This window comes from Aplidium turbinatum, chromosome 2 (genome assembly GCF_918807975.1).
Source record: "Aplidium turbinatum chromosome 2, kaAplTurb1.1, whole genome shotgun sequence".
In the NCBI taxonomy this organism is placed as follows: Eukaryota; Metazoa; Chordata; class Ascidiacea; order Aplousobranchia; family Polyclinidae; genus Aplidium; species Aplidium turbinatum.
In genome coordinates, this window is record NC_137473.1 from 6716708 (window position 1) to 6738215 (window position 21508).

General features: G+C 38.1%; 2 protein-coding genes across 2 annotated transcripts in view; one reads left to right on the plus strand and one right to left on the minus strand.

Annotated features, from left to right (window-relative positions):
* The first annotated feature begins 1045 nt into the window (after positions 1–1045).
* Positions 1046–16479, plus strand: LOC145764831 (ras-related protein Rab-10-like). Its single transcript, XM_082576512.1, has 6 exons — positions 1046–1189; positions 8514–8574; positions 11375–11513; positions 13766–13855; positions 14449–14550; positions 15746–16479. Exons 1-6 carry the CDS (start codon positions 1063–1065, stop codon positions 15824–15826), a joined length of 600 nt encoding a protein of 199 aa, XP_082432638.1. The 5' UTR covers positions 1046–1062; the 3' UTR covers positions 15827–16479.
* A 57-nt stretch (positions 16480–16536) lies between these two features.
* LOC145788273 (uncharacterized) overlaps positions 16537–21508 on the minus strand; it is a 53750-nt gene continuing 48778 nt past the window's right edge. The window contains exons 33-35 of the mRNA XM_082600055.1: positions 19363–19421; positions 18968–19188; positions 16537–17906 (exon numbers count right to left, since the gene is read on the minus strand). Of these exons, the coding sequence (XP_082456181.1) occupies positions 17801–17906; positions 18968–19188; positions 19363–19421 (386 nt within the window). The 3' untranslated portion in view covers positions 16537–17800. The remainder of the gene's footprint in view (positions 17907–18967; positions 19189–19362; positions 19422–21508) is intronic.

Here is a 21508-nt window from a genome sequence, read left to right on the forward strand (position 1 = left end):
GTAACCAAGTCATTCCAAGCATTGTTGTGGGTTTGACACCTGTCAGAAGATATTTTCTTGCATTACAATAGCAGTCATTTTATTTTGTATCCTTTGTGATAACAAATAGTGTCAATCTAATAATTAATTTATTTTTCTTTGTCAGAAAACAACAGCAATTATAAAGTTACAAATAGTGTGCGGGAACAAAAGGATAAGGTGGCAAAACCACAGAAGTTTGAAACCTACATTTGATGCAGATCTAAAGGTCACGTAGATGAAAGAAAATCTACCACGGCCATCAAACCTAACAATTTAAAATAAATTAATTCTTTAAAAGAACTAGTTGGTTCAACATACCTAAAGTAACAGGAGGTGTACCAGTTGATGAAGCCATGCGGGGATGACTGAACCTTACAACCAATAGAAAAATCAAAAACACAAGCATTTAAGAATAATAATAGGCTACAGTATATATATATTATACTGAGCCAATGACACAAAAACTATATATTATACATACAGTTTTTCCCTTTTTAAATAAAATGAAGTGATGTACTGTATTTGCAGCAACGACAGTGATATGGATTTAAAATAGGAAAAAAATAGCCACCCACACAGCAAAGCAACTGTTTTCTCCATTGATTCAACATCTGCAGATTGATTTGCTATTTGGGCACATGCTATTATATGGAAAGGGCCATCTGATATAGATAATGATTTGGTTTATTTCCTGCCTTCAAATGTATCGTCAATATGCTTTTACATATACAGTACGGCTGCTTTTACTTTTTTATAGCCTAGGTTACCTACTAGCTACAATTTGATTTTTTCCTTGATAAATAGTTATTGTTGGTCTGACAATTACTGTACGTATCTAGCTCATGTTTTTTGTTTTATGAAGTAAGATTAGTACTGGGGCTTGCAGGTTATGGTCTGGAAAAAAATAAAATTGCGGCGGCAGAAAATCTACAAGCCCTTTAGATATTTCGTAACCCTAAAAGAAACATTTTATGAAACTACTTTTTGAGACATTTTTTGTTTTTGCTCCTCTTCTAGTTTGAGGAGTTCAATAAGTTTGAAATGGCTAAAAAAACATATGATTTATTATTTAAACTGTTGCTGATTGGGGACTCTGGAGTGGGAAAGACATGCATCCTGTTTCGATTCTCAGATGATGCTTTTAACACCACATTTATTTCAACAATCGGTAAATGCTTTTGGTATTTGCATGATGAAAATGTATATTTTAAAGCAAAGATGAGCACCATTGTGCTTTGAATTAGGTACAGTAATAATTTGCTGTTCTCTGAGTTATATATATGATAATTGCATTAGATCAAGCTTGTTTGTGTCAATAATTTGTTTAAATATGTGTCTTGGGCTGTAGTTCTCAACCTTTAGTACCGTATGCATATTGTTAATGGGCACGTCAAGGTCTTCTAGGTAATACGTCAATATCCTCAGGTTTTTATCACAAAAACTGCATTTACAACTTTTGCTAGAGCTGAAATATCAATATTGTCCATTTCATCAACTTGTCAGCTTGGAACTACCTTTTTGCTAGAGCTTTGTAGTCAACAACAACAACAGTGATTTAAATTAGTCATATCAAGACATTTTCAACTTTAAGAGTTTACATCTGTAAACATGCCTATATATATACATATAGTATGGATATTAGATATATGAGTAAAGATCAGAAAAAAGTGTTACAGAGATTTGAAAATCCTGATCAACCTTGAAAACAGGGGCAATATCTCAGGCCTCGAAATTCACGGCGGACATGTCCGCGGGAAGTACCCTCTAGATCGGTCATATTCGTCCGCCGAGAAATAAGGCAGAAACTAGCGATACAAATCGTCATTCATAGCACGAGCACCTGTTGCAAGAATATAATTTACACTAGGAATGCAAAATTATCGCATTCCCAGCGCGCATCTAGAAAAAGTTAATACTGTATCCCTTAGCTTCCATTCAAGCAGAAAAACTTTCGATTTTTACGTTGCTTCTACGATTGATGACATTGAATCAGCGTAATAAAGGTGAATTCTTTGCTAAGAATCGATGGGAGTACCGGTACTTCTACACTAATCACGCCCAAATTAGTTCAAGTCTTATGTCACAATGTCTGGCTTTGATCTCCGAGTAATATTGATAAGGCAAGGTTGGTTACAAAGTTAGATAATACGAGTAGGCTATTACAGCAAGATGCAGCAAAACTTAAGTTTTGGTATTACAGTGAGAAAAAAAAAGCCCAGGGAAAATTTTAAAAGTGAGAATGAGGGCGATGAACTTACTACTAGGAAATTTAGTGGTGATAGACGCATATATTAAAGGAACAACGAATGTAAGGATTAGCTCTGTCAAAGATCACAACACATCGTTACCTCCTATGGCTGCAGCTTCAGCATATCTGGCCGACAATACTCCAAGCCATCAATTTCCGATCATCAAGGCCTTCGACAATATGAGTGACAACGAAAATAATCAAAATTAAGAGGTTGTTTGAAATCGCATATCTTATCGCTAAACAAGAGCACGCATTTGAGCACGCATTTACGCTTTTCCCTCAATTAGCCAGTCTGGAGAGAAGACACGGAGTAGATCTCGGTATTACGTATCTTAACGACAAGCAATGATCGCGTGGAGATTGGCGCACGTCTTTGAAGATGGATACTATTGAAGCTCTCATGCGCATTAGGGTGGAGTGAAAAAAACTTTTTCTGTCATATTAATGAAGAGGGGTGTTAAAAGAGTGTCATGAGGTATAATATTGACTTTAAAATTATTTTTTTGATGTGGCACCCAAAATCGAGCGTGCCACCCAGCCCCATGGGTCATGCAAAGGTCAAAATCCACGAAAACAGCATAACTTTTTTTATAATGCTCCTAGAAAGCTGGGAGTAGGCTTAAAAGTTGCAGAACAGCTATGTTCCCATATGCTCTAAAAGAACATTTTGTTCTAAATGCATCTATTGAACAGATATTCCAAAGAAACGTATTTTTTCCATTTTCGGGGGCAAATTTATATGAAATTGCATTTATTTGATGCTTAAATACATTTTTTACTACACTTTGTTCATTTATTTTGGGTGTTATTATGGAGTCTACATATTTGGAAAGATGGGAACCTTGGCTATTTTAATTGAATGGTTATGGTTGGTTACCTATGATGGTAGTTTGTTGGTAGGTAGGCCTACTATACCATACCGTCCTTAGCATTAGCATATTGTAGCGACTTAATAAAGCAAGCGAATACTATCTTTTAATTTGATATTGTTATACATTCATCAACATTATAGAGAGGTACTTACACATTGAACAGGATATTTAGAACAGCACATATCTAGGTATTTAAATTAAAATAGAAATTGCACAATCAAACCATAGCTAAGCCACAATTCGACTGACTTGCCACCATCCCCAGTCCACAATCGAACAATTGTTCAATCTGCAGGAAGTTTAATTTAAAGCAACACTAGCCAGCTTCGAGGAAATACATGCACATAAAACAATTGTACAGTAAAACCATAAAAAGTGTTACAAGAATAGTAGGTATTTAAATCATCATAATATTAGTCCATTAAGAAGCAAAATGTTTCTTGGTGTCGAAGCGTTTCATTAAACACCGAGAGTTAATTTTTTGCCTAATCAATCCGTCACGCCTTTCATAGCCAGCAACTGAAGACGATTCCTCAATAACAAGTTTAATGTGCCTTTTGAGTTGCCGACTATGACATGGATGACACAATGGGGTGGATCTTACTTCTTCAAGCTGAACATTATTCAAGTGTGTGATTGCCGGATGTTTAGAGATGTCAGCCACGTTTAAATTGACCATTTTAAAATATTCTTTTGCTTTAAAGTTTAGCTTTGGCACCAAGAATCTTCGCACATCAACATTAATGTTGCTTAATTCACTTCCCCATCTGATTGATCAACAAATCCACCTTTAAAATCACACATATCCACATTTTGAGTTGCCACTACGTCATGTTTTTATGGCTTTGGATGGAACGACAAAAAGCCCGGATACCTTTTCTGGAAGAATTGGAAAGGAGTAAAATAGAAGTGTATTTGATTGGCCAGTTATTGAGTTTAAGCCCATTTTAAACCAAAATTTTCCGTTGCTCACAAATGAAATTGTGGATAATCTCAGCACTGATCAGCATTATGCCTACAAAATATGTTGGGCGGTTATTCTCGGGCATGTGGATTATGATTTGGAACTTCTAGAAATTAGGCCAATATTTCACTCCCGGCGGTTGACTCTCGCTTGCAGAATAATGCGGTATTATGTATCAGTTGAAAAGCCATCTGCAATGCTTCAATTATTGACTGAATTTTGCATAAAAGTATATTTCCCAAAATGGTTTCAAATTAAGCGAGAGAATCGAATTAGAAGTGGTGCAACAAATCTGTTTGGCCTCGTTTAAAAGATCGTTAAATTTCCAAATAAGAGAGTCAGGGACATTTCACTGAAGGTTGTGCAAAGAAATGCATTCTCTGCTCATCCAGAAAACATACTGTTAAGCATGTTATTGCTAGCAGATGGAAATGAAGATGTGAGGAGGATGGCTGTTAACAAGATTCTATCAATTAGAGGTTGTTTATCAAATTACACAATTGAAAATATGGTTATGGGTGATTTTGAAGGTGGATTTGTTGATCAATCAGATGGTGAAGACGAATCAAGCAACGATAATGTTGATGTGCGACGATTCTTGGTGCCAAAGCTAAACTTTAAAGCAAAAGAATATTTTAAAATGGTCAATTTAAACATGGCTGACATCTCTGAACATCCGGCAATCACACACTTGAATAATGTTCAGCTTGAAGAAGTAAGATCCACCCCATTGTGTCATCCATGTCATGGTCAAGCTGTTGAAAGGCACATTAAACTTGTTACTGAGGCATCGTCTTCAGTTGCTGGCTATGAAAGACGTGACGGATTGATCAGGCAAAAAATTAACTCTCGGTGTTTAATGAAACGCTTCGACACCAAGAAACATTTTGCTTCTTCTTAATAGACTAATATTATGTTGATTTAAATACCTACTATTCTTGTAACACTTTTTTATGGTTTTACTGTACAATTGTTTTATATATATATATCCATGTATTTCCTCGAAGCTGGCTAGTGTTGCTTTAAATTAAGCTTCCTGCAGATTGAACAATTGTTCGATTGTGGACTGGGGATGGTGGCAAGTCAGTCGAATTGTGGCTTAGCTATGGTTTGATTGTGCATTTTCTATTTTAATTTAAATACCTAGATATGTGCTGTTCTAAATATCCTGTTCGATGTGTAAGTAACACTCTATAATGTTGATGAATGTATAACAATATCAAATTAAAAGGTAGTATTCGTTTGCTTCATTAAGTCGCTACAATATGCTAATGCTAAGGACGGTATGGTATAGTAGGCCTACCTACCAACAAACTACCGTCATAGGTAACCAACCATAACCATTCAATTAAAATAGCCAAGGTTCCCATCTGTCCAAATATGTAGACTCCATAATAACACCCAAAATAAATGAACAAAGTGTAGTAAAAAAATGTATTTAAGCATCAAATAAATGCAATTTCATATAAATTTGCCCCCGAAAATGGAAAAAATACGTTTTTTGGAATATCTGTTCAATAGATGCATTTAGAACAAAATGTTCTTTTAGAGCATATAGGAACATAGCTGTTCTGCAACTTTTAAGCCTACTCCCAGCTTTCTAGGAGCATTATAAAAAAAGTTATGCTGTTTTCATGGATTTTGACCTTTGCATGACCCATGGGGCTGGGTGGCACGCTCGATTTTGGGTGCCACGTCAAAAAAATAATTTTAAAGTCAATATTATACTTTATGACACCCTTTTAACACCCCTCTTCATTAATATGACAGAAAAAGTTTTTTTCACTCCACCCTAATGCGCATATGCCTGGACGGCCCTGACTGCGCTGATTATAACCCCGAGCCTGCCGTGAACTCGTGGAATACTGATACTATGTTGGAGAGGCGACCGCATCACAGAAAGAGCAAAAAATAATTGCGCTTTTTCTAATGTTTTGATTATTCTTTTCATCACTTTCGCTCACATGACACGCAAATATAAACTTAAAGAAAAAAGCCTAGTGAAGCTTTTCACAGCAGAAAATAGCGTTAGTGTAGAAGTTTTCCGACTCGTGCCCAGAGCATTGTGACGCAAGAAGCCATACGACCTCGGAGGTGGAAGTTAATCAGTTATGCGGCGTATCATTTAATATTTATTTGCATCAGACATAAACTCCATAGAATTCAAAATTTTGACAAACATCATATTATCATCATATTTAGCAGCTACACGGCGCTTTGACTCTTCAAGCGCACTTCGTTGGTTTGATGACAGCCTTTCAGAGTGACTTTGCTGAAATTTTAAAAAGCCTAAACCGTAACTATGGTTCTCAAATGGAGAAGACTTATCAAGATAAAGTGATTAAACATGACGATCGACGTTAAAACTGGTGTGTCCGCCGTGAGACTTAATTTGTCCGTCGAGATAGCTGCTCAGACCGGACACGTTTGTCCGCCTTCAACAAAAACGAATTTCGAGGCCTGATATCTTCTAGAAAGTCTTCTATTGTGTCCCACTTCTCCATTCTCAGTTGATGCGTTTGTTTTCAGATATGAAATGTACTTTATACATCAACAATCTATCTTCTGTTGATCCAACAGCCCTGGTTGTTGGGATTAAAGAAAATGAGAAGCTTACATATTCAGGCTGACCATTATACAACAATGCAATAGGCTACACAAAGGTTGTTCTTCAAAGGACTTTTGGCTTTGCAGTGCCTTCTCGTACTTGATGTAGCTTAACACTTCATTCATCTAGTCCAGTGGTTCTTAACCTTTTTTTCCCCAGCGCCCCTTTTCAGAGATTTCCATAGTCTGGCGCCCACCATAATATAAGGGCTGTAGCCTACTAATGACATTTTCTTCCAAGACTATAAGGCTAGCCTACAGCCAGTAGTAATTAGTTATTAGTTAGTAAGAAAAAACTAGTTTAAGCCGATGTTAGTTTTAATACTAAAAAATCAGCACAGATGTGCCTTAAGGCTCTTAACTTAAAAGTCTTAAGGCACATCTCTGCTGATTTTTTAGTAGTTAGTAAGAGTTACACTAATAACCATTATTGACTGACTATTATTATGACCAGTCCTTATGGTTTGCTTGCACTGCCTGCCCGCTGTCCCTGCCAAAAGCTGACCACAAAATGCCATTTACTTACTACAAGGAAAGGGAAACAATGCTCATTATCAACAACAAAGGCCATGCACAACACCATCCGACGTCCACGCTTGTCGGATGGTGTTGTGCATTGTGCTGTATAGGCCAACATAGAATGCTCTGAGAGAGAATCACTACTTCCCTTGTTAAACACAATCTCTATACTGTATATAGCTCCTCATCCTCGGTGGATTCTCGTACCCCCAGCAGAACTACTAAAGCAAATTTGCAGTGAGGAAAATATCGTTACACCTTCTGAATGTAGCGCCCCCTATAACGCCCCCTGAATATTTCCGCCCCTCTAAAAGTTAACAGCGCCCACTAGGGGGCGGTAGCGCCCAGGTTAAGAACCACTGATCTAGTCCCTTATTGATGCGCAAGCAATATTTTTTAGTCTTGAAAACAATCATATTCATTGTTCATGTTGTAAGGTTAAATCCAACTCTCTGTACCTGGGGCTGGCTTGTCTTTTACAAGTCAGCAGTTGTGAACTGAGCAAAGGACAACTGAGCTAGCAACATTTCAGCAAGTGGCTAAAATTGGCAAATGATGAAACTGAAAAAGTAACAACTGAGCAAGCCGAAACTTGGCATGTCACAAGTCAGTATATTTAGTTTAGCACGCGATAACCAAGCAAGTTCGATGCTAGATGAAAATCTCATTTGCTGACTTAGACAGTAGCTTAAATGTACTTGCTGGGTTGGTGCATGCCAAGTGATCTGACAAGCGGGCTGGCATACCGGTATGTGACAATAATGTGACAAAATTTTAGATTAGGGACTTTTTACATACAAGCATCACTTTTCCAAAGTCTCAGTCAAATCGTAGATGGTGGTGTTTATCCCATTTGTTGAATTCTTCTTCCTGTTTTACGTCTCATTTCTTAGAATCAGGGTAGGATGGGGTCTGGCAAATCACATCCTCAGTCTCCATTCATCACGATCTAAGGGCTAGTGTTGGTCATCTGCCACCGCTTTCTGTCATTGTTTACGGTATCACTCCATGTCTTCCTGGGACGTCCAGGCTTCTTTGTACTAGCTACTGGCACATCTCGGCATTGAATCCTGAATTGGCATGTGTTATTGTGTGATGAATTGTGTTAATTTACAAATACTATTTTAATTTATCGAGTCAGATTTTGAGAAATGAGGTGGTATGTGGCGACCTTGTAAACTACCAACTGGTTCTCAATCCGGAAAAGGTTGAGAACCTCTGGTAAATTTTGATAGCAAAATAAAAAGAATCTCATGTCTCACTAACACTTATGTTAAAGGTATCGATTTCAAAATCAAAACGGTTGAGTTGAATGGGAAGAAGATTAAGCTTCAGATATGGTAAGTGTTCCAGTCGATACTAAAGTATTTTGAATTGTAAATTGATTTAGAGAAAACTGTTTTGTGGTTATTTTGGACTGCTCAGGGCTCAAACATTTCATTCTGTTGGCCAAATTTGGTTAACAAAGACGTGACTTATTCATCCAAAGACGTATTCAATTCATCTGTAAACCCATTGGATATTGTGTAAAACCGGAATGGCCCGTTTCGGCGAGTCCGATTCGGCGAGTTCCCTATTCGGCGAGGGCCCTATTCGGCGAGTTTTTGAAATTTTATTTTTGAAAGGGAATTATCGGGTACCGTAGCCTAACTGTTTTCACATCGTTTTAATGTCGCTGAACGTGCAGAAAGGAATTAAAATAAAATGTTTGAACTATTAAATTAAAATTCGTCATGTCAGTTCAGTTGTTTTTATTTCTGACCATCATATCAAAAACAATACACGTCAGCATAGCAAAGGTAGAAGCGACAAAACGCGAACGCTAAAACGTGCTTGAATTCGTCATGTCCGTTCAGTTGTTTTTAAGTTAGAAGCGACAAAACGCGAACGTTAAAACGTGCTTGTGACCGAAGTAAGTTGTTGAGTTGAAAGAAATTTGGCGTGGTCGCAACACCTTCAGAAAAATTTAAGATGTGAAGGGAAAATAGAAAAAAAAAATGTTACCAAAAAAATCATGTTTATATCTATAAGTTAGTACTTTTGAATAGTTAAAATGATTAGTTTGGATCAACAAATGTGTGGCCTACAGCTTGGATTGAAAGGAAATTATCGGGTACCGTAGCCTAGTTATCCCTACCAGCAAAAATTTGTTCCAAGAACCCAGTTAGCCTAACAGTTCATTTTTACATTGTAGTAACAGAATGAAAAGGCTAACCAAATGTGTGGCCTATCGTTTTAACGTCGCTAAACGTTGAAATCGTGTAGAAAAGAGCACTTTGATGACTACGCTAGGATACGTAGCAAGCCTTAAAGCAGCCGGCGGCCATGGCCGCTAAGTAGTGCTTGAATGACCGCCTGTGCTACCTCCTCCGTCGGCCAAGTTTGGCCTCCGGTTTCTTCTAGCCAATTATTTAATTTCGCAATAGAATGATCGTGGATTAAATGTCGAAAATATGTAGTATCAAAGAGTGACGCAGAATTAGGTCAGCACATTATAGTCACTACTGTTGTATTGAATATATCCAGCTGCGATCACCAGCGCTGTAAGTCTTGTTTGCAATTCCCGATGTTTATTTTAACGAAGTGTTAATCCGAAGTGCTAATTTACATCGGCTGGCAATATTGTCTTTTTATATCGATACAATGTTGTCGGATAGTGAATCGTTGTTAAAAAGGAGAACTAGGTTAGTTTACATCCTTGGGTAAAACACGTGTCTTCATAGTTGAGAACGCTGTGGGTTAGTGACTTCACACCCTCAATGGTAACATCATAACGGAATAAATGGTCAGGTTTTATGAAAGGCGGTATGCAGTTGAAACAATTTACTGAGCTGCAAGCAGTTAAAACAATTTAGGGTCGTTAGATGGTCCCACAATACCGGATTACAATTCTGATAAAGCATTTAATGCGTGGTACAACGATTCTATTGCAGGATGTCGCCCAGACTTCAACAACGCTAAGTGATCATTTTAACATTGTTGCAAGTTTAATGCTATTTACTTGTGCTATCGTTATTGTATTTTGGCCTCCAAGCACGCAGATTTGGCCGCCGAGAAGAAGCTCTCGGTAGGCCAGGATAGCTGCCGAAAAAAAAACACGAGTTTTAAGGCCTGCGTTGAAACTGAGAAACATTCACAGAACCCCTTCGATACGTTGCATTTTTAAGATTATGCATTTTTAAGATAATGTATTCAGACGTTGAATCAATGTACAAATGAACTGTTAGGCTAAATGGGTTCTTGGAACAAATCGAAGAGCTTCTGTGAATGTTTCCCAGTTTCAACGTATCCTAGTCAGCAAAGTTCTCTTTTCTACACGATTTCAACGTTTAGCAACGTTAAAACGATGTAAAAACGGCAATTTCTGCTGGTTGGGATAACCAGCTACGGTACCCGATAATTTCCTTTCAATCCAAGCTGTAGGCCACACATTTGTTGATCCAAACTAATCATTTTAACTATTCAAAAGTACTAACTTATAGACATTAAACATGATTTTTTTTTTGTAACATTGTCTTTTTTTATTTTCCGTTCATTTCTTAAATTTTTCTGAAGGTGTTGCGACCATGCCAAATTTCTTTCAACTCAACAACTTACTTCGGTCACAAGCACGTTTTAACGTTCGCGTTTTGTCGCTTCTACCTTTGCTATGTTGACGTGTATTGTTTTTCATATGATGGTCAGAAATAAAAACAACTGAACTGACATGACGAATTTTAATTTAATAGTTTAAACATTTTATTTTTATTTCTTTCTGCACGATATCAACGTTTAACGATATAAAAACGGCAATTATAATTAGGTAGGCTACGGTACCCGATAATTCCCTTTAAAAATAAAATTTCAAAAACTTGCCGAAAAGGGCACTCGCCGAAAAAGGCTCTCGCCGAATAGGGAACTCGCCGAATCGGATTAGCCGAATCGGACTCGCCGAATAGTAGCAGACCCGTGTAAAACAGCCAAATGTTGTTAATAGCCATCTACCTAACAAACATTATTTCAAGCGTCTGGCAGACACCTCCACTGCTCAGTCATGCTACTGAGAAAGATAGTCTCAGAAGAAATATCAATGGAGTGTCATTTCAAAATAAATGTCCTTGAATATATTTAAAGTAAGTTATAGAAATTATTTGTGTTCAGGGACACTGCAGGCCAAGAGAGGTTCCACACCATCACCACTTCATATTATAGAGGCGCAAATGGAATCATGCTTGTCTATGACATCACAAATACAAAAAGTTTTGAAAACATATCAAAATGGTTAAGGAATATTGAAGAGGTGGGAGAATATTTAATTTTGCTTTTGTGCATACTTTATCGTCGATTAAGCCTATCCTATCCTACATCAGCTAGTTTCGAAATACAATAGAGAGAAAGATACATAATTTGTTAGTTTTATGTTACTGCTCTAACTTTTGTACATCAGCATTATCAGTGTTACTTGAAGAATGAAGATGGATCCAGTAATGTTTGTGTTCATACAGGGTTGGCCAAGGAGGTTTCCCCCACTTTAGTTTTACCCGGGTAAAACCCTGGGGGAAACTGGAAAAAACCTTTTGGGGGAAACTGGGGAAAACTTGAGTTGTTGAAATTTGCAAATGTGAATGACTAATAATGATTACTCCTCATAGTTAATGTTTATTACCATCATATTTTGAATGAACCTATAAGATTTCCTGTGCTCATCTTACAAAAAAAGAAAAATACTGTGATTTACTAATATCTAATAATAGATAGGTCCAATCATTAGTTTACATAGATGAACATACGTATGATATCAGTATGTTATCAAGTTAGATGCTCATTGCTCACTTGTGCCTAACATGCAGTCAGCGAACAAAATTGTAAACATTGAACAACAAAAGCCAAAGAAGGGAAAGATTAAGAGCCGGTATAATCTCAGTCATTGATAACATGTCGGCAGTCTTCATTGTCGACATTGAACAGCTCTTCATCTGGGGTTTCAGATTCTTTCCATCCGAAGTGTCTATAAACATGCACTAATTTGGCAACCCTCTCATTGCCCAGTCTATTTCTTTGCTTTGTGTGGATTAAAGCCATGCTACTGAACAAGCGTTCTATTCCAGCACTGGATGGTGGGCATGATGATATTGCAATCATCAATGAACAAAACTTCTTTACTGGCTCATTGTTTGCAACTTTTCTTATGTATTGCCAATATTTAAGCACTTTGTGACAATTTTTTCATTGATTTGATAAGAGATGTTTGGAAAAATAGATGTATCCTTAGTCCTTAGTTTCATATCCTGCCAGTAGGAGAATAAATTGTCATCTTTTTCAAAAACAAAGTTGCGTGCAGTTTCTTGCTCATCTGCAGATAAAGTCATATATTTTTGAAACTGATCAACATTGTCTCCTTCATTTTTCTCCATTTTTCTTCTCACTTTTCTCCTTCCCTGAGAGTAGCACACTAGACATCGTTTTTGAGGCCTTTCTTTTTTTTCTGTGCGAGGAAGCGTTTTAGGAAAGTGCTTACCATTGAGGGACTCGGACTGGGAAGGCTATGTGGACGACCTCTACTGCTTTCTGGCAAAGTGCTGGAAGATATCAGTTGGTTCGCAAGCTGCAATTTAAACTGAAGCAATTAGTCACAACAGCACAACACTGACTGGCGTGGTCTTTGAGCTGGGGGTAGACCATCTGAATTCAATAAGAAATTACTATTGGTAGTTTGGTACTGCCAGCAGACAGTGGGTCAGTACGCATTGAGAAAGTGTCAAAAGAAAAACCTGAAATATCACTCTGTGATGATCCGAAGCTTTATCTATTTTATCTAAGTATTGATGCAATTCAATTGGAAAATATCATGAGATAACAGCTAAACAGCTGGCTAGTCATTATATTGCATAAGAAACTCCGCAAACAACACATTTAGAAGTTTTAAGGGTTTCCCCCAGTTTTACCCAGTTTCCCCCAGTTTTACCCGGGGGAAACTGGGAAAAACCTCCCAGAGGTTTTACCCAACCAACCCTGTGTTCATATGATCGGTCAGTCCGGTCACCCTCAGGGTTGTATAGAATTTGATATCAAGATTTATATGTGATGAATTGCATACTTTTTCACCTTTTTCCTGAGTGTGTTAAACCTTTTACTGTTATATTGCGTTGTCTTTTCATATACCATTATACCATATTAGATTCTCCTGGTGTGCTGCACTGCTGCAACTTGAATATTTTCCTATTAAAACGTTTTGGTTGAGCTTTGTTTTTGACTTGCTTTCTTCTTGATTGTTATTCTTTGTTCGGTGGAACTGCCAAGTTTCGAAATCATTGTGTAGATGGTACTGCTATATTGCATTCATCAAATGCTGGTATTTGCACAACAATCTAACCTTTTAGTGTAATTTATTTAAGAATCGATTTCGCTATAGTAATAGCATCTTCAGCTTATTCAAATAGATTATTGTGTAGACAGTAGTATTTACTAGACATCGTTATAATTTCTTTATTTTAACAAGTCTCAGTGACTAGACAGTGGAAGTTTAAAATGCTTTATTTTTATGTCACCCAGCATGCAAGCGAGGACGTTGAAAAGATGTTGTTGGGTAACAAATGCGACATGGACGACAAACGAATGATCAGCCAAGAGCGTGGGGAAATGGTAAGATTTGTGGTTGAATAATTTCAAAACATATTCTTACTGTTGTACTGTCACATTTCTATTATAAGTTTTTGTGTAGTTTTGAAGGCCATTCTGAAACTAATACAATCCCTGATTAATATCGATCAAGTTAATAGTTTCATGTATATCGGGTTGCGGTACCCACAGTAAAGTTTGCTTCTTGGCCGTCAAGAAGTCCGCCCCGGTAGCTCAGTTGGTCAGCGCGTGACTTCTGGAACGAAGAAGTTTCAAGATCAAGTGGCGCTGGTTTGACTCTCGGGGTGTGCGCTTGAGCAACGCACGTTAAGGACTGCTCTCCATTCAGCGGCATCTAATGGATGGAATAGTTCCCCGGCAACAAGACTTGAACAATCGGAAATTTCACTCTGTCAATCTCGGTGACCGGGCCTGCGTCAGTGAGTCAAAGCCTCTGCAAGTATGTGAAACTGCCAGGATTAAGCTCTTCAAGAAGCTTTCCCAGTCCGAGGATAAAGATTCAATCAAGAAAAGTGGCTGAATTGCAAAATAGATTGTAAAAATCTTCTTTTGTGTATTGTTTTGACAATTATTGGACATTCTCTTGCTATTTTTAGATTGCCAAAGAGCATGGGATAAAGTTTTTTGAAACAAGTGCCAAGAACAACATCAACGTTGAGAACGCATTCATCTCTTTGGCAACCGATATATTGCACAAGGTAATTACAAATTATTCCTAGTGGAGGTAGATCGGGAGTGACCCCGGCCCGTCGAGGTGGATCCGGCCACCCTTGGTGGCGGTGACGTCACCTGATTACAAATAGTCTGAACATCTTGTGGTAGCTTAGTGTCTGCAGTCTCCAGAAGAATGCCAGAAATTATTTGATAATTAAATGCCTAGTGAAATGTCTCATTCTGCAGCCTACTGTACTGTATAAGTATAAGGCCTACATAACTAATAACTATTGTACTTTTTGAAGTCACTGGTAAACTGTCTCATTCAGCAATAAGCTATTTTGAAATTTAATTATTAATATGATGAAGTAGTCAGAACGAAAACTTTCACCTCATATGAGGTGAAACATTGGTAGCGGCTTATAGCGTGAACAAAAATCAATCCCTGGTTAGCTCGGAAAGGTGTCGGTTTGACGCTCACCAATATTTTGATTTTTTTTTGCTATGCAAGTCGCAAGTGGGTGTTTACTGTTTATGTGTTATAAAATCATAGGCTGTATTGAATTTTCACCTCCTGTGAGTGACGTTTGTTTTATTGTGACGTAACTTGAAAATAGGCAGGATGTTGCGTTTCGTGCTATCAATGCATTGATAGGCTGCAATTTACACTGTGCCCCTACTCTGTCGCATTGTTGTTGAACTACTGTATAGAGTAGTTAGTGGAAGTTGGAGGGTAATAACAATGTACAGTAGAGTAACTTGCCTTGATCCAACTAAAGTTTTTATTATGAATATGGCTTACTGGCACTGGGCGCCTTATTAGTAACAAATCCTAGATGAACGAGAAGTTTTCAGCTAATCTATGGATAACAGTTCGCCAACACTTCTTGCATATATAATACCATTTAAAATTGTAATAAGATATGTTCAAAAACTATATAGTTATAATGTTTTCGTAGCATATTATTATCAATGTATCGATTGAATTATTTTAACTTGCTATATGCCTTGTATTTGTGTGAGGCTTTGTTCATATAAGAATAGCCTCTACAACCCCAGCCTTCCGGACACATCGGCCAATAAACATATCGAACCAAGATTGCATCCCCTCCAACCTCTATTATGGTTGATCAAGCCGCTGCTGCAATGGAAGTTGGATACATCACGTTGAAGACTTGAGGTTAAGAACATAGTTTTATAGTTTCGTGAATCTTCATTTACCTTTTATTTACTGCACAGGCACCAGGAAAAGACCAAAACCCTGGGAGTAGTGGCGTCAGCATCACCGAGCAAAAGCCGGCCGGCCGTTCGTGTTGTTAGGAAGGTCGTCAGTGTTAGCAAGCTGAAGAAGATCCTTCCATGCTCTAGTGAGCGCTATCCAATAGACACCAATTTGGAACACCATACGTTATGTAACGAAAAGTCGTTATAAAAAGGGCGTTATGCACACGTTTTCATGTAGGAGTGTTACATTTTAAACTCGTATAATATTAATAACTTAACTTAATACTGCCTAATATAATATTAACAACTTAATACTGCCTTGACTTTGTTGCACTGCGCCAGGTCAATGGGTCTTGTATCCAGTAGCTCTGTCTTGCCATGATTGTTTCAACCATTTTTTTTTATGTTGTTACTCAACTTTGCAGCACTTAGCGTTTTAACATTGCTAAATGTGTTCTTACATAAAGAGAGCTCAGCATTGCTTGTTTGCAAATAAATTTTAGTTTGTAATATTACGCCGTATCTTTCCTCAATTACTCACTACGTTGGGAGTGGAACCAGCGTCCCTTGAAATGTGAGGTGGATGATAAACTGGTCACTTCTATGTGACTGCTCGCAAGAATAATCGTTAATTATTGGATTTGCTATCAGGTTGGGCTTGTTTTATTTAATCGTTGGTGTTTGTCAGCGTTTTCTCTGTAGCTGAAGTGTAACAAATGTTTTGATGTTGAACATCCATAGATTTACATTGTAATAACGTCGGATATTGTGGTGTCGAATCCAGCCTGAAGTCATTTTTGCCAAAAATCTTTAGCTGGAATGCGTGGTAGACAGTATTAAATGGTGATCATGGTCTGCTATGTTTGGCTATTTTATAATATTCTATATCGTAAGCACCTAATCAGCAAAAGTTTTCATTGGGTACATCATAAAACTGACCAGGATAACCAGTTCAGCTTCACGAAAAGTTGAACTGGTTGTACCGAGGATGTAACCTGTCAGCTAATGTGGCTTTTTACTTTATTATGATTATTTATTTGCGTCAGACAAAGCTGTCCATATCCAAAACAAAAACAACGAAATAATACACAAACTGCAAATGCACGAAGGTCACAGTCACAGAGAGCCACTTTGGATGTCTTCAGTTTAAGAGCTCACTAAATATCTACTGTTACAAATTTATATACAATGAACGTTGGAAGAATTGAAAGTATTCAGAACGATAAAAAACAATCGGATGACATCAGGTCTGATATAAAGCGATTTGAGGAGTGTATGCAACGGTTGATAAACGAAAACATGTTTTTCCTCAATAAACATCAAACGTTGTTATATTATTCATTACTTGATCATTACATTGATTCAATGATGTAAAAATGACTGTAGGCACTAACCCAACCAGCAAATCAGAGTAGGCTGCCAATCGGCAGTCGTTTTAATTGTACCAATTTGTGAGTTCGTTCAACCAATCATGCATTGTGTATTAATGGTTATTTTTAATTTGATTGATTCAATGGGAATGCATTTTCCTCATGTTTAATAGCCTACTTATTTAGCCAGATTAATGCTACAGTACTTTTGTTTTTTGTTATGTTTGTGGCTTTCTGTATGATACGCTGCTAACATTTGTTTGCGTTGCGTTTTTGATGTTCTGCTGAACTATCATGTGAGATTCTTCAATTGCACTTTTCCCGTGATTTCAACCAACTTAATTTTGGCCAATAACAACTGTGTGCAGAGTCTTCTTGAAAGATCTTTGCTGATTGCTTTCAATAAAGGTTGACATGTAATCATAATTGGCAATCTGATAACCACTGGAGGCTTTTGGTATGTTGTTATCCTACAGTGTAACGAAAATTTTGTGTTTGTAATTTGTTCCACAATCAAGCATTGAAATGAAACGTGATCGGTCAGTTTATCGAAAGAGACTTCAAAAAGCATCGCAGCGTACCGTTGTGGTGGGTATGGCGCTGAAAACACCCTATCGATAAGCTGCCACAAAATCAGCAATCAGCATAATATGTTCTTTTCGTTACGAAATGACAGACACAGGCTTGTGAGGAACAGTGTTCAATGGTTTTTACTCTTTTTCGCCTTTTTCAGCATTTTTAAATAGCCTTCCTTCTCTTTCTTTGTCTTATCCTTCATTTTCTCTTCCTTTATGACAAACAATGATCTGTAACATATGACAGGACATTACTAAGAGCTGCCATGGACAGTGGGAAAACAATCTTTATAACCAATGCTTTTTTCAATTATGCCACTTTTTCATCTGTTTTATTGTAATTCAAGGCACGACAACCAGCCATTAGGTGTTGCTTAGAAGCGAGACACACATTGCCTTGAAAGAGGTGCATTTGAATATTCAAAATACACCGCAGTCAGCAGCACAGCGTCATAATTCGTCCGTAAGTGAAGCTAATTGTTTACAAATAGGTCGTTTGCAAGAAATGGTTTACAAGTTTTTTTTCAATTGGAACTACTTTCACAGTGCTTAGGATCGCTTATCAAAATGTTGGTAGACACAGTAGCCTATATGGTACACCATAAAACTATAGAGATTTGAAAGGAAATCAATACCATCTTTTTATTTTTAAAACCCCTCGTTGTACAGCATAAGAATAAGACAGGTAGCACTATCCACTTTAAAGATGATGGCAAAAGTGCGCGCAACAAGTTTCATTGTAGTTTTGTTCAACCACCCGCTAAAATTGCTGTGGGGATGAAATCTTTTGACAGTGACTGACATAATTGTCCAGGAGGTATAGTTGGACCCGGAATCTTTTTAAGGGCCCTAAAAACATGAAAAAACCACAGCGTATTCTTTCGATGTAATGCGTTGTTCTGAGAAATGTCTTGATTTGGGGCCCAAGGATTTCATTGGTACCGGCCCAAAACATCTTCTCAGCGGCCCTGGCATAAGCAACAGTGGTTGATTGGTTTTGAATATTTATCCTCAGACTGACAAAGCCTTGATACGTTATTTATGGTAGTTTCGCATACTTGTTGAGGCTTTTGACGCAGGGCCGGTTACCGAGATTGGCAGAGTGATGTTGCCGGGGAATTATTCCATTCACTAGATGCTGCTGAATGGAGAGCAGTCCTGAAATGCGTTGCTCAAGCGCAGACCCCTAGAGCCGAACCAGCGCCGCTTGATCTCGAAGCTTCTTCGTTCACGAAGTCACGCGCTAACCAACTGAGCTATCGGAGCGAACATAGGCGAGGCAGTGAACTCACCGTAGTTGTTTTCTTCCAAACGTCAGTACGTTTTCTTGTCCGGTGATGTTCCTTCGTAGCAACTTGATTTCTCTAAATGAGTTCTCCAGAATGACCACGTAAAAGTTGACAAAGCACTTTGCAAAGACAATCACGAACACCAAGAGATAGGTCCACCCAAGCACAGGATACCGATCGAGAAGATCTGATGATGTGTAAGCCTCCATGGAATAGCCCAGAACCTTGGATAGGAAAAGCAGTTAAAATACTGATAATATAATATGTTGGGCTAACCTAATAGCTTCCACAATTCCAGTTTTGCAGCCCTCAAAGTTTTTAAAATTGTGTAGCTTAAATCTCGCTGAAAAATGAACGAAACTTGAAGTTCTATGCAACACTATGAAGCTGCGCCTTACCACTTGCATTGTCCTGAGTACAGTGCTGAAGTCCTGGGTCTCGTTAAACAACAGGAAACCTGAAAGTAAAAAGCTCAACAATAAGCTCATTTTGCTTTACGGGGTTACAAAGGCCTGTACTAGTGTACTAGGTTACCGTACGCATGCTTTAACTGGTGGTCCGTTCCGATGGCTCAGTTGGTTAGCGCGTGATTTTTGGAACGAAGAAACTTCAAGATCAAGCGGCGCTGGTTCGACTTTTGAGGTGTGCGCTTGAGCAACGCACGTTAAGGACGGCTCTCTTTTTAGCAGCATCTGAAGGACGGAATAGTTCCCGGGCAACAAGACTTCAACAATCGGAAACTTCACTCTGTCAACCTCGGTGACCGGGCCTGCAATTCAAAGCCTCTACATTGTCTACAAGCATGCGAAACTGCCAGGATAAAGCTCTGCAAGAAGCTTTCCCAGTTCGAGGATAAAGATTCAATCAACCAGTAAAAATGCACAAACGTCAGGAAAAGTTGATCTGTCGGCGTATTTGTAATCTGTAGCCTAGGGCTCTGTAACAAATGGGGTGTTGTCACGATTTCTTTCTATCTCTTACCAAGAAAACTACTTGGAAAGGTTCAATGACGTATTTTAATGGGATATTACCGAAAGGCAGTCAATTAAATGTCGAATAGTTCTACTGGTGAAATGATAATGAAAATTCTTGAAGGACTCGAACGGCTTCTCAAACAGCCTAACTCTAATTTCGAACACGATTTATATCAGCACCAATTCTCATCTAGGCTACTTGTATTCAATTACTTCAGCTTTCAATCAACAATAATCTCTGCATCTATTACCCACTACCACAACAATCTGCAACTCATAACATAACTCTCACTAATAATAATAATGCAAATTACACCACTTATTTATAGCGGGTTGTTTGGTCCAGCAACTTCGAGAAGGTTACGCAATGTTACATCATACGAACTCATTGTTCTGTCAAGTTGTAAACAAGCAATTTAAAGAAGCTCCCAGATTTGCACGTAGCAGTAGAATGATCTGGAATTACGTCACATAATACAGATTTCGCAATCAAAGGTTCCCAGCAAACATTGTACCTCGGCCCACCGTAGTGTGACAGTTGGTAAAATAGTGCCCCTCCGTTGACCCAACGTATCTTGCACCATTCGTTGCAGTTGGGCCAACTTATTTTAAAATCTTTGGGCCAACATAAAAAAATTGAGGGGTTACCGTAGTTCGCCTGCAAATAATGACGTTGGCCCAACGTTCTGTACAACTGCACACCAACATTGGCAAGAACGACTTCCTAATTCGAAGTTTATAAAAGGAATACCATGAAGCAAACTTCAACAATTCTTCGAAGGTACCGGTATCTTCAATTAAAATATTTCAACAGTTGGCAAAAATACACTACCCTCCGCCAACCCGAACAACCGTCAGCCAACGTTGGGCCAAGGAAAAATGTTTACTGGGTTACTAGGCTACAAGACAATGACCGAAAATAACACATCGCATAAGAATTCTACAATCAAAACAACACGTTCGGTCAAAATACAAAGCATCCCGTCGCGAGACCTCGCACATTGATTGTGACAGGTGTTTTGACCAGGGAGTCGAACCGAACCCGAACCGGATTTTTGTAAACCGGTTTTGGTGCGATTTTGTCTGAACCTTAACCGGAACTGAACCGAAAATTTGAGTTAGCTTAAACCCTAACCGTACCCGAACCGGTTGAAAAAAGCGGTTCACTCCAGCATTACGTCATTGTTCGCATTGTGGTAACTGAAGTTGTACGTAGCATGTTGTTATCTTGATTGCCACATTGTACGGATGAATTATAGCCTATTCCGTAACACACGATCCACTATCATCGATGCTTTGGAGAGGAATTTTTTGAGGTAAACAACTTCTGTTCTGTGACATCATAGACAATATAGTTTGATTGTAACTTGTGCAACAAACAACAAAGGCAAGTTAATGGAGCAAAGCGGTAGGCACTTTAACATTACCCACTGGTCGAAGAGGTACGCAATCATGCGTGACATATATATGTTCATTCGCGATTCAGCTGATTTCAGTCATGTGACTCGTGACGTGATATTCTGATCGAAAAATTTTGATACAAAGAAATTTAACTGAATGCTTCACCACA

What these genes read in the sequence shown, in the direction of transcription:
- LOC145764831 (XM_082576512.1), top strand. Translation starts at nt 1,063, where the DNA reads ATGGCTAAAAAAACATATGATTTATTATTTAAACTGTTGCTGATTGGG. An exon ending in CACATTTATTTCAACAATCG is followed by an intron (nt 1,190 to 8,513) that starts GTAAATGCTTTT and finishes CTTATGTTAAAG; the next exon opens with GTATCGATTTCAAAATCAAA. An exon ending in AAGATTAAGCTTCAGATATG is followed by an intron (nt 8,575 to 11,374) that starts GTAAGTGTTCCA and finishes ATTTGTGTTCAG; the next exon opens with GGACACTGCAGGCCAAGAGA.